This window comes from Gorilla gorilla, chromosome 6 (genome assembly GCF_029281585.2).
Source record: "Gorilla gorilla gorilla isolate KB3781 chromosome 6, NHGRI_mGorGor1-v2.1_pri, whole genome shotgun sequence".
NCBI classification, from domain to species: domain Eukaryota; kingdom Metazoa; phylum Chordata; class Mammalia; order Primates; family Hominidae; genus Gorilla; species Gorilla gorilla.
The window spans coordinates 95555143-95571924 of NC_073230.2; the positions used below are offsets into that span (position 1 = coordinate 95555143).

The 16782-nt window shown below is 33.8% G+C and overlaps 1 protein-coding gene across 4 annotated transcripts in view; it reads right to left on the reverse strand.

Annotated features, from left to right (window-relative positions):
• VPS50 (VPS50 subunit of EARP/GARPII complex) overlaps positions 1-16782 on the reverse strand; it is a 126964-nt gene that overhangs the window by 77167 nt on the left and 33015 nt on the right. For all 4 annotated transcript variants that reach the window (XM_031013092.2, XM_055346560.2, XM_055346561.2 and 1 more), the window contains 3 exons: positions 10180-10222; positions 8718-8816; positions 5155-5295 (listed from right to left, as the gene is read on the reverse strand). In XM_031013092.2, coding sequence (XP_030868952.2) covers positions 5155-5295; positions 8718-8816; positions 10180-10222 — 283 coding nt within the window. The remainder of the gene's footprint in view (positions 1-5154; positions 5296-8717; positions 8817-10179; positions 10223-16782) is intronic.

Consider the following 16782-nt stretch of genomic DNA (forward strand, 5'->3'; position numbering starts at 1 on the left):
TAATTCTTCACAAAAATCCTGAGGATTTAGGAACAGAAACATGTTTTCACTCAAAAGAAGAATCTGTCTTTGGGGTTTTATACTAATAACAAAATAAACTGTTATTTTCTACAGGGACTTTACTAAAGATATTGGTTGACTCCCAAAAAATTGACATGATTATAATTCAGTATCAAAAAATACTGTTTTTAAGAATGAAACTTTAAAAGCCTATAAGAATGGGACATTAGATTAATATTATAGTTTGTCTATGATGTACTAATATAAAGCACCTGTAAAAGTACATGGCTCAGAGAAGGTGCTCAGTGTTGGTTTTCTTTCCCTCTCACTTAACCTAAACAGACTCTAATTGTGTCAACACCACACCAGTTGGAGACAAATATGGCAATCCAATTACTAAGGAAACACCTCCAATGTGCCAGACACTATGAAAACACATAATGAAATAATTTCAAAAGTTTTTTCTAACAGAAACATTTTTTTCCCCCAAATAATATATGAGTGTGTATGTATGTATGTATAGATATACAGAGAGAGTATATTTTTCCATAGCATATATTTTTACTACATTATGAAATTCATCATAAAAACAGAACTCAAAGCTCATTAAGATCATTTGGAAATGAACAATTTTAAAAATAGTTGAGAAAACTTCAGGCAGCCTAGCCAACTCCATTATCCTAAAATTAATCAATAACATCCTAATTAGCATCTTGAAATAAGCTCCCCAGGAAAACCCATCAGCCTGCCAAAGTAATGTTATTTTTAAAAAGGAAAAAAAAATCCTTATGAATACTTCATAAACTTTCAAATAAACCACAAAGGGTTTCTCTACAAAGGTGCTAAATTAAAAGCTTCCAAATGTTCTCTATAAATCTCTCCACAAATTGGTGTAAATATGTAGGGTACATCAAAATGTAAATGCAATCACAAACAAGGCCTAATTTTTTAAGTAAATAAAAGTACTACTATGAGTCCTTTATATTTTCCCTTTCCAGACATGAGGTATGATGAATTTTCATTTGGAAATCTTGCTGCTAAGTTTTAGCAATTTATTTGGGTTTCAAAATAATGTACCCACTTTTTCTAAAAAAAGAACCTAAACAACTAGTGTAAAAGCAGTAAACCAATACATTCAAGAAAAGCAGAGAAAACAGACTGAAAGACAACCAATAAAAACTATGCATCTAATTAAACCACTCTAAAAACATGTTTAGTAAAGAAAAAAAAGTACATTCAACTGCAAAATGATTTCAAAAAGCTCAAAACCAACTAAACTTTTAAACTCAGAGCAATGGTGAATAGAAACAAATGGCAGAAAATTGATTGGGAAAGGATGCTGCTGGCCTTAAGAACTTGAGGTTCTGTATACCAGAATAAATAAAAATGGAACACTAATTTCATCTCAGATTTCCAAGAGGTTTTTCTTTTTTTTTTTAATTCGTTCAATTTCACTGTAGCTCATTTAGGCTGATATCTAAGAATAGTTTAAAATGATACTATGCATAAAGCAAGCAGATGATTATCTCTTTTCATTTCCACTCTCTTTCCATTTAAAGGAAGCACAATTATTCCCTGTTCACAGGAACTCAAATCTGCCTCTTACTCTGTAGCATTCATCTTAATTTTCAATGTTATATTTTTAAGCTCTATGTATGACTAAACACTTCCTTCAAAACATTGCTACTGTACAGAGGATATAAACTGCCAAAATGCTTAGACTCTTTCTTCTCATTTCATGTCAGTCAACACCCTGCACATGTTTTGAGGACTCTCCTGCTTCTTGCTCACCTGATGCCCCACTGCCACATTTGCTGTCACACAAGTATATCTTCGATAATTATTATCAGTTATTTTTAATTAGAGGCTAAAATGATCCCCCACTGCCACATATTGAAAAATAAGCAGCTTACATTCTAATACAAAGTTCCTTCATGAATTATCTCTCTTGCCTGAGTTATGCCTTGATATTTTTTCTCACCAGGAAAATGTACTTAGATTTCCTTTCATCAGCTTCTTTATTCAGCTCCTCTATCTTTCCTCTCCTTAGCTAACCACTGTATTCTATAGATCAGTTACTAAAAGTTAACAACTTTTCATCAAACTAGGTAATAAATAAGCAGAACTAGAAAGAAAGAATTTCTTCCAAATCTTACCTGATTTAACCATCAAATATGACTCAATATTATAAAATAAATTAACAGGTTACAAAAAGGTTTCTGCACTCATATCTGCCTGTAGCAGCACTGACCAGGAGCCTTGGGGGTAATTTCTAGGAGGCCTGGGATGATTTCTAAACTTCTTTAATTTTTTTATTGAGAATAGCCAAAGAAAATGGGTTACCTTGATATGCATCACAATCTTCACCTTATTATGTTAACTCCTTTCTTAAAAAGAAATTCCTCCATTAAGCCATCGCTAATATTTGCTATTATTCTCACCAATTCGAACCAAAGCTACTTCAACTAATGTTTTAGCACAGCTTGAATAAATACCAAAAAAGTACAACCGTGTTAGACGAATAATAATATATGAGCCTGCTATTATGTTTTCTATGACTACACTTCAAAATATTAATAAATCATTGGTTTCCTTAATTTAATTATAGACATACATATACGTCTGTGTGTGTATATATATGTACATATATATATATGTACATATATATATATATGTATCACCTACTATCACACGTATATGGATAATTTTATAATAAAGTACCAGAAGTTTCTTGGGGATAATTTTAACAAGTATTTACTAAAGATGAAATTAAGGATAAGCTATTTATTATCTTATAATTTAAATATATACACAACTACTTCAAAAGATTATTTTACACTCAGCTTTTTTTTTTTTTTTTTTTTTTGAGACAGAGTCTATCGCCCAGGCTGGAGTGCAGTGGCGTGATCTCAGCTCACTGCAACCTCCACCTCCCTGGTTCAAGCAATTCTCCTGCTTCAGCCTTCCCAGTAGCAGGGATTACAGGCATGTGCCACTACACCCAGCTAATTTTTTGTTTTTTTTGTATTTTTAGTAGAGGCAGGGTTTTGCCACGTTGTCCAGGCTGGTCTTGAACCCCTGGCCTCCTTGGCCTCCCAAAGTGCTGGGATTACAGGCATAAGCCACCATGCCCAGCCTACAGTCAGCTTCTTTAAAAAGTGAAAGAAACTCAGAAGAAACATAATGGTAAACACCTTGAGCACAAATTTTTGTTCATAAAAATTTGTAAGCCAAGTATATCTTTCAGCTTTTTGTTATATAAATGCACAGAGGGGCTTTCTCATGAAGCATGAGCACAATTTATGTCTTTGACTTTTTTAAAAGCATATAAAAATGGTCAATAAAAGAAAGCAAAATATACACACACAAACACACACAACAGATTTAACCAAATTTAAAAAGATGAAAAGACAAAACTCTAATTTGTTTAAAATGTCTGGTTTAATTTTTAAGAGTTCTTTTCTGCTTTAATAGGAAAAAATTGCTAACATAATTGCTTTACCATCTATTAGTGATAGCAACATTACAATAAAAAAATTAATAAAACTTATTAGAATAAAAAAGGTGATTGGGTAATTTTATAATATATGCTATCAACGTAAGAACATATATGAATAAGAAAAATAACAATAAACAAAACATTTCAAAATTATTAATATTTACCAAATGATAGCTATACCTAAAACTGAACATTTAAAGACAAAATTATACAACTACATCACACTTAAAGTTAGTAATCATAAAATCTGTAAAACAGTCCTCATGGTTTCTACAATTAGTTTAAAAAGATATTTTTAGCTGTATTAACATACATCCACTGTCGTTATTAACTTAATCTTTAATACATCATATATAATCACACCCTTCCAGGATACTTATTGTAGCTTAGGTAAGAAAATTTCTGTAGTACCCAACGGACATATAACCAGCAGGTTTGACAAAGAAATTCATTGAAGGATGAAGATTACTTATTTTTACACTAATTCCTGGACACAATTACAAAGCAGAATAGATATCTACTTACTAGAAGTGTTATAATTTCCTGACTTGACATTAGAGAAAACTCAAGGATGTCTCCAGTGAGAGACATAGTGCATTCTTAGGCTAAAGGAAGAAATCATGGTAAACAATACCTCCACATGGTTAAATCAAGTGGTCAATCCTGTAATATTACCATATTCAGACTCTCAGCAGCATCTGACATAGGTTCCATTCTTCTTGAAATGCTTCCTTCTTCATGCTGTTGTGACACCACCATCTCCTAGTTTTCCTCCTACCCAGCTAGTTGCTCTAAGACTCTACTAGTCTCACTCCTCTATCTAACCCCTGAATGTCACAAGACCCAGGGCCCTCATGTCTTCTTTATTTATACCCTTTCACCTCAATCTTCTTACCTGGTATCAGGGCTTTAAATACAAGTAGATGCTGATGACTCCTAAATTTACAAACTCAGCCCTGATCACTCTAGGTTCTTCTATGCAACTGCGTCCTCAACAAGTCTACTTGAATGTTTAATAGATACCAAACAGAGCTCATGATTTTTCACCAAAGTCCTGTTCCTTCCCAGTCTTCCCTATAAAAGCAAATGGCAGTACCATTCTCCCAATTATTCATCATTCTCTTTTCCTCACAGTCTACATCAACTCCTCAGCAGGACCTACTTCTAAAACAGAACCCAAGTCAGTCCACTTCTCACCTGTTGGGTTATATTACCTAAAGACCTATGTTTCTTTCTTTAAAAAGAAAAAAGAAAAAACCAGTTACAGATGCTGACAAAGGCAGCATTCATACACATGAAAAAACTGGTTGAAAATCTGTACAGAAAACCAGCAATGATGGTTGCTTAGATGCCTACTGGATGCATTCATAAGAGATAATTTGGAGCCTGAGAGAGATGGGTAAAAGAAGCTATGAAATGGTAAAGAGTCGATGGAGAAGCAATCATGCTCCAATCTCAGTAACCTTTACCATTTGTGTGACTGAGTCCTCCAATTTCTCTATAAGGAAAAGAACAACTTGGGAGAAAAAAAATTTTTGGCAAAGATTTATTTTTATTTTAGTAGCATTTTCAAATAGGTATGTACCAAGATAAAGGAAATATAAATTTAAAATCTAAAAGAGAGATATATGAATAGTAATTAAGTCACTACATACTGTACAGAGATCCTTATATTGCAGCTTTTGGAATTTTGTGTCTGTGTTTCCTGCACATAGTTCCACATAACCAAGAACAACTTGAAACACGGTGTTGTGAATGGCTTGGGTGAAGTGCATATGAAGTTGATCCATTGCTGTCTGTGGAAAGAAAAAACGCACAACATAATTTCACATTATTAAAATAAATAAATTTCTACAAATTGAAAAAACCCAGGGAAACATCTTTTCAAATAATAGTTACAACACAAAGATAATATTTTTCCCAGAATTATACCTGTAGGGTATATTATTTGCAAATAACCCTTCACATAACCAAATTATCAGAGCACTCAAAATAAATGTGACTCGTGAACACTGCTCTGTTGTTCTTTATTTATAACTGGTATTCATCTTGCTCTTTCTTAAATATGTTGTACACAACCATATCTCTAATTACCCTCTGCATCATTCTGCATGTATTCCTTCTTTTATATCATTCAGTGCACTTCTCAATGGTAATCTTCTCAGGGAACCTTCCATGACTAGCCTATATGAATCAGTACTTTCTATCTCTGCATCCACATACTCTGATTTATATTTCTTTGTAACATTTGTTACTACCTGACATCATATTCATTTACAGGCATACCTCACAAAGCAAATTTTTTGATTTCCCAGTGTATATAAAAGTTACATTTACATTGTTCTATAGTCTATTTAAAGTGTGTAATAGCATTATGTCTTCAAAAAACAACATATAAACCTTAATTTTAAAAAATTGCTAAAATTTAAAAAAATGCTAATAATCATCTGGGCCTTCAGTGAGTCGATCTTTTTTCTGGTCGAGGGTCTTGCCTCAATGTTGATGGCTGCTGACTGATCAGGGTGCTGGTTGCTAAAGGCTGAAGTGGCTATGGCAATTTCTGAAAAGACAACAGTGAAGTTTCCTGCATTAGTTGACTTTTCTTTTCACAAAATATTTCTCTGTAGCATGCGATGCTGTTTGATAGCATTTTATCCACAGTAGAACTTCTTTCAAAACTACAGTCAATCCTCTCAGACCCTGCTGCTGCTTTATCAACTAAGTTTATGTAATATCCAAAATTATTTCTTGTTATTTCAACAATGTTCATGGCATCTTCACTAGTAGATTCCATCTCAAGAAACCACTGTCTTTGCTCATCCGTAAGAAGCAACTCTTACATCCATTCAAGTTTTATCATAAGATTGTAGCAATTCAGTCACATCTTCAGGCTCCACTTCTAATTCTACTTCTGTTGCTGTTTCTACCACATCTGCAGTGATTTCTTCCACTGAAGTTTTGAACCCCTCAAAGTCATCATGAAGGTTGGAATCAACTTCTTCCAAACTCCTGCTAATGTTGCTATTTTGACCTCCTCTCATGAATCACAAATGTTCTTAATGGCACCTAGAATGGTGAATCCTTTATGGGAGGTTTTCAATTGACTTTCCTGAGATCCAGCAGAGGAATCACAAATGCTCTTAATGGCATATGGTAAATCCAGAAGCTTTTCAATTTACTCTCCCCAGATCCATCAGAATAATCACTATCTATGGTACCTATAGCCTTATAAAATGTATTTCTTAAGTAGTATGACTTGAAAGCCAAAATTACTCCTTGATCCATGTGATGCAGAATGACTGTTATCAGGCATGAAAACAACATTCATCTTCTTGTATATCTCCATCAAAGTCATGGGGGACTAGGTACATTGTCAATGGACAGAAATATTTTGAAAGGGACATTTTTTTTTCTGAGCAGGTGGTCTCAACAGTGGGCTTAACACATTCAGTAGGCCATGTTGTAATCGATGTGCTATCATCCAGGCTTTGTTACTCCACTTACAGAGCACAGGCAGAGTAGATTTAGCATAATTCTTAAGTGTCCTAGGATTTTCAGAATCATAAATAAGCATTGGCTTCAACTTAAAGTCTCCACATGCCTTAGCCCCTAATAAGAGAGTCAACCTGTCTTTTGATGCTTTGAAGCCAGGCATTGACTTATTCTCTGTACCTCTGAAAATCCTAGGTGGCATCTTCTTCCAATAGAAGGCTGTTCCGTGTACACTGAAAATCTGTCTTTAGCATAGCCATCTTCACTAAGCTTAATCATTTCTAGCTTTTGATTTAAAGTGAGAGACATGAAGCCACTGTAGGTTTATTAATTGGCCTATTTTCAATACTGCTGTACCTCAGAGAATAGAAAGGTCCAAAAAGAGGGAGAGAAGGGGGAATGGCCAGTTGGTACAGCAGTCAGAACACACACATTTGTGAATTAAGTTCACCATTTTATATGGGCACAGTCCCATGGACCACAAAACAATTACAATACTAACATGAAGCTCACTAAACACAGATCACCATCCCAGATATAATAATGATGAAAAAGTTGGAAATACTGCAAGAATCATGAAAATCTGACACACAGACATGAAGTACATGCATGCATACTGTTGGAAAAATGGCACTGACAGACTTGCTTGATGCAGGTTTGTCATAAACCTTTAATTTGTAAATAACACAGTATCTGAAAAGCACAATAAAGTGAAGTGTAATAAAAAGATGTATGCCAGTATCCCTCACTAAAAGGTAAGATACATAAAAGCCTATATCCAGACACCTGAAGCAATGCGCGTAGGAGGTACCAAAAATATTTATGGAATTTAAGACTTAATCTTATGAGGGAAATTAGAAGTTATAATCCCATTTTCAAAGGTGTTTAAACATATCCCTCAAAATTGCTAAGTTCTTTCTTCTTAGATTTTTTTCTTGGGTATAGCTTAAGACATGAAAATTAAATTACAATAAACAGTAAAATTTTTTTATTCAGATTTCAAAATGTAGAGTTTAAATTGTTTAGCAAAATCTTAAACTTCCTTCTAAAAGAGGGGACCATTTAAGGGAAGAAAACATTTACATCTATCACATTAAATGTTGTATAGGTAAACATATAATCCTATACAAACAAAAGATACAATTAACTTTCAAAACCATGGCACCTGTTTCAAGCTTTTCAAGGAAGCCCTTGAACAGTAAGAGTATGAAAAGCCATATATTATGAGAGAAGTTATGACATTTTGGGGATAAAAGAACCCTCTGAAATATGTGATAAATAAAATGGACTTGTTTTACATATAAATGTACAAAATGTACAATGCTGACATATCATTTTGAGGGAGTCATACTGGCTATCTAACAACACGTGAAGCTGCAAATTAGGAAGTCCTGTTTCAGAACCAAGAGCTGAGTTAAAAGAGACTACATGTTGTCTCCCACTGAATTATCTTATAATATACTTATTGGAAAATCTACATAAAATTGTGAAAATATTAAACCTGACAAGTACTTCATAGTTCAAAACAAACTACTGTAATGTTTTAACCACATCATATACCCTCTGAGTCTACAAGAACAACCATTTTATCACTGTTAATTCAGAATAAAAATGTACTTTGTTAAATAAAACTTTAAGGACATGAGATTAATAATATTCAGACTTAATCATGAAGGACAACAAATTCCTGATTAAGGAAAAATCCAAACATCCTTTTGTAACAAACCTGTGTTTTTCCAAGAAGTCGATAAGCTTGTTGAACCTTGGTATAATGGTTAATGTCAAAATTCTTGCAGATTTTGGAAAGAGCTACGTCCAGCTGTTCCTATATAATTAAAAGAAGAAGCAAGACATGGTTAAGGAATTATGTTTTCAAGGCAATGAGAAGAAAACATTAAGACTAATTTCTCACTTTTAGTTAACATCTAAATACATTTACTATCATACCAGATTTAGAAGTCAAAAACAAATTTAAATAAAGTTATAAATTGCAATTGTAAATTTATTAGCAACTATAATCAAGTTTACCAAGATATTAACATGTGAATTTCTATGCCTTAAAACCCATGCCTAGTGTTTTACAGGAAACAAAATAATAGTTTTGTAATGAATCTTACTCTTACTACTTAATGTTTCCTCAAGCATCTGCTAAAATCTTATATAAACTGAATTTGTGGGACTACTGGAGAACAATAAAACAATCTTTCTCTAATCAACGAAAAGGAATTCTCAACAAAACTACATGGAATTTAAAAGTATATTCCTCAAGGTTTAAGCTCTTATATCTAAATTACCATGCTTTATGGATTTCTTTTTCAATGATTTTACTTTGAAATAAGAGTTTTTAATATAAATACAGAATAATATCTATTAAAAGTGAAGAAATCCTGGGCTCTCAAAAGCAAGCCTTCATTAAAATATTCAGGGAATTGTTAACTTAAACCACTCAAAGCAGTTGTTTCTGTGACTATCAAATAAACTGTCATTCTCACAATTATTTAATAGCAAATAATTGCATTTGTGGTCAAAAATTACTTTCTCAAAAGGTAATTTGAAAGTCCAATCTCAACTTTTATAAATACGCTTATCAGGAAAACAATACAAGACTAGAAGAAACCAAATAATTCTTATTTATTAAAATGAATACCCTCCTTTGCAAAGATTGTCAAGGAAAGAGATTAATTTTGAATATATGTAACAGGCAAAACATGCTTCATGCTCACAATTACATATCTCTTCCTTTTTAGTTTCTACGTTTTTGATGAACTATGTGAGTATCATTATGAGGTTTAGGAATTTTGGAGGGTTTTCATCAGCCAATAATTACTTACAAGTAAATTAACTCACTATACTAAACAATAAAGTAACTGATAATTAAAATATAATTAATACATAGAAAGTATTTTGGCTATTATATAATTTATATGAGAACACACCTATGACTAATAGTTTGGAAATTTTTCTTGGAAATGACAATATTTTCAAATGCTGTTTTGAGATCCCATAATTTACAAGTAAATTTTTACACTAACTTGACCATAAATAGATATTCCAAATGAAAATCAAGAAATACAGTGATCTAGAGACATTGGTAATAACATAAAAGCCAAAACACAATGTTGCACCTAGGCTATTCAAAAACTTCTGAAAAGAAAAAGTCATTAAGGTTAGGATATAATCCTTCTTACCTCAATCTGTTCCAAAGTATCTTGCAGCTTTGAATTCAGTTCACTATTAAAAAAAAAAAAAAAAACAGAGTTTCTGTCTATTTCTGAGACAAACTAAGTGCTAAATAAATACATACTAACTGAATAATTAATCCATAAATTCAAAGATTAAGAGTATAGACCGTAAGACATGCTGCTGAATTCTACATATAGACAATGCAATAAGAAAAAGTATTAGAAGGGAATAAGAGTCATTAGCAGCAGCAACAGGATTGTGTGAGTAGAAAGAAAGAATCTACAGATAAAAATAAAAAAACTGAAGAATTAAAATTGATAACTTTTACATAAACAGTCTATATAAACAATGTTTGTGTGTTTAACAGCCAATTGAATATCCTCTTTCTCAGTGATCTGAAGACTTTTGCCCTTTATTTTTATTCTATCTGTCTCAAGTGTATTGGTCATTCAGGAAACGCAAATTAATACTATAAAAACACTGTAACGAATGAAAAGAATGGCTAAAAATATTTTTAAAAAATTAAAAATGACACCACCAAATGTTGGCAAGGACGTTGAGCAAACAGAACCACTCATCTGATGCTAGAGGAAGGGGAAACTGATATAACCTCTTGGAAAACCCTAATATCTACTGAAACAACACACGCTCTACCTCCCAGCAGGTCTAGTCCTGGATACATACTGAACAGAAAAGCACACAGAATCCTTGCAGCATTATTTTTAATAGGCAAAAACCTGAGGCAACACAATTGTCTAGAATAATTAGATAAGCAAAATGTGATATATTCATAAAATAAAATCCTATAGCAATTAAAATGTATGTGAACCCCAAAAATATGTTTGGCAAAAGAAGTCAGTAAAAAATAGTATATACTGTATGCTTCCATTTATTTAAAGTTCTAAACAAGCAAAACTAATTTTGGTGACAGAAGCCAGAACAGTGCTTACCTTAGAAGAATGACTGGGATGAGACATGCGAGAAGTTTGTGGGGTGTCAGAAATACTCTGTTTCTACTTCTAGGTGGTAATTACATAACTATGTTTACTTTATAGAAGCTTACTGAGTTATACTCATACACTTAGGACATGTGATTGAATCTAGATTTTTCCCCCTTTAATTCTTATGAGGTCAGTAAAAAAAAAATCAATAGAACTAACATTATTTGAATTATATCTCACTACTAAAAAGGATGTGATATCTAACAAAATAAATGCAATCACAGAGAACATATTTTAACAAGAAAGAATAAAACCTCATTGTTCTTAAAATAGTACAAACAAGTGAAAGACATTTAGCACACCAAAATCAAAGGTTTTTAAAATTGCTATCTACTGATAATAAACTTGACTCTCAAATTCCTAGCAGCCAAAGCAAATAGAGAGGGCCATAGTACTTAATCCAGTGTCTACAACAGAAGAACATACCAGTAGCTCAAAGCGGAAAAATAAATCAAAACAAAAATATAAAAAATCACTTTTGTTTGCATTAAGTTCTGAGAGAAAATTTTGCCAGTGTCTTGATCTCCAAAGGCACAACCCCCTGACAATATCCTTACAATACATACAATAATGGGTTCCTTGCATTTGCTTCTTATAGAGCCTTCAAGGCAAGCTACAGAGATAATACCAGAGTGAGATATAGATAGATATAGATAGCAATCTGTCAGAAAAGTAAAAACAATGTAATACAAGCACACAGTTTTTGATGCTCTCAATGATAAATGTCCAAACATCTAGAGGAATTAGATCATTTTCTGCAAATAGTATTTATCATATGCATACTTTGAACTGAAGTTGAGGACTGGAGAGTATAATTCTCTAGTAAAAACTGGAAGTGAGCAAAACTATATCCTTTGACAATTAACAGTGTAGGACTGATACCTTATTAGAAAAATTAAGATCTCTAACCAGGATTTGTGCCTGAAATATAGCCAAATCCTCAGACACAGATTAAGGGAATACTTGCAGGTAGGACTGAAATTTCCTTAAAAAAATAATTCTAGGACAACTCCTGCCAAAAAAATAATGAATGGATAAATAAGTGAATGAAGAATGAAAACTGTTGTCCCCAAAATAATTCCCCCAAAAGGATAGCAATGGTAGTGTCTTAACACTTTCAAAGAATTAAATAAATCTTCACCCAACCCCAAGAAAAGCAAAACAAAACAAATCAGTATCTTCTCTCCCTCAGAGCTGTTCCTTCTCCCATGTTCTCTGTCTCAATTCACAGCATCACCACCTACTCAAATAAAGCTGAAAATCTCAGCGTCATCTTGCATTCTTCCCTCTCTATATGTAATTGGTAATCAAATCCTGATGATTCTACCATTTCATTTCAGTATTTTCCATATCCACCTGTGATTATCTTTTCTCAATTCTATGTCCTAATTCAAGCATTATCACCTTTTGCTTAGGGAATATAAATCATTCTGTTATAAAGATACATGCACATGTATGCTCACTGCAGCACTATTCACGATAACAAAGACATGTGAATAGCAAAGACATGTGAATAGCAAAGAAATGGAGTCAACCCAAATGCCCATCAATGACAGACTGGATAAATAAAATGTGGTACATATACACCATTGGATACTATGCAGTCATAAAAAGGAATGAGATCATGTCCTTTGCGGGGACATGGATGAAGCTGGAAGCCATTATCTCCAGCAAACTAATACAGGAATAGAAAACCAAACACCACATGTTCTAACTTATAAGTGGGAGATGAACAATGAGAACACATGGACACAGGGAGGGGAACAACACAGTGGGGCCTATCAGGGGACGCGTGGGAAGAAGAGCATCAGGAAAAATAGCTAATGCATGCCAGATTTAATACCTAGGTGATAGGTTGATAGGTGCAGCAAACCACCATGGCACACATTTACCTATGTAACAGACATGCACATCCTGCACATGTACCCGGAACTTAAAATAATGAAAAAAAAATAGCTTCCTAACGAATCTGCATATGTAACACACCTATTTTAATCAATCTATCCATTTATTTGACAAATACCATCAATCAAACATTGTACAACATCCTTCAAAAAGCTGTCAGAAACAGCTCTGAGCAGGGGTCTAACTTCACATTGGATTTGGTCAATATTCTATATGATTTGGCAGACACAGTGTTGTCAAAAGGCTTTATGCAAGGCAAGTGCTATCTAGTCCTGTGGGCTCTACCATTTCCTATGGTCTTACATCTGGCAGCCTCACATTTATATGACCTGCCTGGTCCCTAAAGACATCTGAGTGCAGCTCTTAAGTAAAGCAAAAATAAAACCACATTAATCTCCTGCTTTAAATCTTTTGGTGGCTCCCTATTAAACTAACGAGAAAAGCCCCAAATTAGTATGGCATGTAAGACCTTTAACAATCTGACATGAAAAAAATAACTTCACATAGACTTCTTAATGCCTATATTTTAGACATATGTACTGTGCACAGCACCTGAACCAAACTCCAGACCTTCACACCCTCAGTTCTTGTACATAGTGCTCACAATAACTTGAATATCCTTTCTTCCTTTCTCACTCACAAACATCCATCTATCTTTCCAGGCTTAATTCGAATACCATATTCTCTGGGAAGTCCTTCCCTGCTAAGTAACTACCCCCACAACCTTCATAATACTCTGTTTACGAATTCCTGTACTACAGTAAGGAATACCTGTGGCTGTGTCTCCAAGGCACAAGTGATTAAGGCACTGTGGCTTACTCACCAGTGACTCCCCAGAACTAAATTTACTACCTAACTCAGAGCAGGTAATAAATATTCTAAGTCAAATTTGTAATTTAAAGAAAAATGGTAAAATTTTGCCATCATTCCATTAGCCCCTATTCTCTACCTCAATAAATAAAACTACAGAGACAGCAGGAAAGGGAAGAGAATGTTTTAGAAGAAAAAGAACCACACTGAACTCTTGTCTGCAGGAGCCTTAGCAAGAAAAGAGAGATGAGTAAGAGTTAAAGACAGTTCCTCTATCATATGGAGTTCAAAATTTCACCCAAGGCTGATCCTAGAGTAACAGAAGCAGAGAGGCAAGGACAAGTGGAATAATGAGTAATTCAGAACTGGTAAACATATTCCTTTAGGGAATATTTTGAGTCTGGAGGAAAAAGAAATATATCTGAATTCATTCACAAGTGAAAGCAATGATTTCTTCAGCTTCTCTATCAAAACAAATGGGCTTTATTATTGGTTTATGAAATTATAATAAACCTAGATGTTTTTATGGCTGTTATTAAAGGTAAGTAATTCTATATCCCATTTATTAAGATTTAATGCAAATGTGGTAAGGTAAACAGCATATGGAAGATTACAAACATAAAAATCTATAAATCAAAAATTTGCTTTCATTAAAAATGCTTTCAAAATGTACAACTGCAATTTGACAACAATTTACTACTAATTAAAAATACATATATAAAAGTTATGTGATTAAATAGTGGACATTAACTGTACAGCCTTTAAAGAAGCTCTTAGCCATCATTTAGAAACATGAATTCAATCCATTTTGATCAATTAATTAAAGTATGTTAAAAGGATCTATTCATAAACATTTTGATAAATAAATGCAACATTATGGTCAAGAAATTACCAGTTCTAAGATGGAAGGCTAAAAGCCTTTAAAAGCGGTCTGCAAGCTGAATGGAATGAATCAAACAATTCTGCAAAGGGTTTTTACCATCACTACACGAAATACTAGGAATAAATTATCCATAAAGAACCAATTAATAGTGTTCTTTAAACAACTAATCTAAGACACTCATACACTCACAAGAATGAGTCCTAGAAAGGTTGTATAGAAATCAAGATTTTGAACAAATCTGACTATACAAAAAGACAAGATGGCACAGCGATAATATCTTAATGATCTTTCCCTGGTCTCTTATTAACGAAAATGGGCCAGATAGAAAGGGTTGCTTCTAGCTCTAATGTTTCATGATTCTATTATATGCTGAAGACGAGTTACTCAATTGCCCAATTTGTATGGTTCAGTAAAGTTCTAAAACTTTTAGAATGAGCTTAAGTAAATGTACTTCCAAGTTTATACTGTATCTCCATGGCCCTAAGACACTGACGTTCCAGTCTGTTTAAATCAGAGCCTATTCCAGTGGTTTTCAATCTACTTACAGGAAGCAGAGAATTTATCAGCAGACCTCAGAGAAACTGATTTTTCAACATTCTAAAGTTAAACCAACAACTCTTAAGTACCATGAAGTGTCTATGTGATCCTTCAAACCATATATAACCAGGCTATAACAGAATTCCTAAGATCACTTTGGATCTAACTAGATGTCTGTCTTCACTTAACTTAACTTAACTCCACTTAACTCTGTTAATAAATCCCTGACCTTGCCCAGGTGCAGTGGCTCACGCTTGTAATCCCAGCACTTTGGGAGGCTGAGGCAGGTGGATCATCTAAGGTCAGGAGTTTGAGACCAACCTGGCTAACATGATGAAACCCCATCTCTACTAAAAATATTTAAAAAATAGCTGGGTGTGGTGGCGTGTGCCTGTAGTCCCAGCTACTCAGGAGGCTGAGGCAGGAGAATCACTTGAATCAGGGAGGCAGAGGTTGCAGTGAACCGAGATTGTACCACTGCACTCCAGCCTGGGTGACACAGCGAGACTCGGTCTCCAAAAAAAGAAAGAAAGAAATCCCTGACCTAATCTATCACCACAAAGCTCAGAGTCCAATACTAACATGTTCAAAACATCTCCAACTTTATTAACTGTAATTCTAGATCAGAGATCGGAACCCACAGGCCAAATCCAGCTGGCAGTCTGTGTTTCTAAATAAAGTTTTACTAGAACATAGCCACAACCCTTTGTTTACTTTTTGTCTACAGCTACTTTCAGACTACAAAGGCAGAAGGCAGAGTTGAATAGTTGCAACAGAGACGTATGGCATGTAAAACCTAAAATATTTACTATCAGGCCCTTTAAAGACAGTTTGCCAAGCCCATGCTAGAGTTCAGCAGAACTTTTAGTTGGTGAACTGATAAAAGTTAAAACAGGAAAGAGATATATGTGTGTATATGTGTCTGTATATATATATTATGTATATTTTTTTAATTATTTTTAAAAAATTAGTAAGCTGTAAAAGTGGTTTACTCCAGGGATTAGGAAAGGGACGGGTGAATGGGGCAGAAAGAAAACTGTTTGCTTTTTATTTAAAACCCCCTTGTTTATTAGGATTTTTGTCATGTGAAACTATTATTTTACATTATTTAAAACAGCACAGCATGGCAGAGGGAGGCAGAGAAAAACAAGTTAAAATAGAAGATGAGGAGTGCAGGTGTTATCAAAACTTGGTCCAAGCTGACCAACCAACAAGCACTCAGGATCTAGACAATGGATCAAGCTAGAAGGCCTGGCAACCTAGCAGAAACAATCAATGTTCAAACATTACTCAAGGCAGGGCTCCTTATGTCCCTGACCTTAGAGGAAGAAAGCAGGCACACCTTGCTATAAAGAAATTAATGCAATAGGGGAAGAAAAGTTCCCAGTATTGCTATATTTGTCAGCTGTGTTCATTTGCCATATGACGTAAAGACATTCTACAACCTACAATTTTCACTAAACTACCAAGAT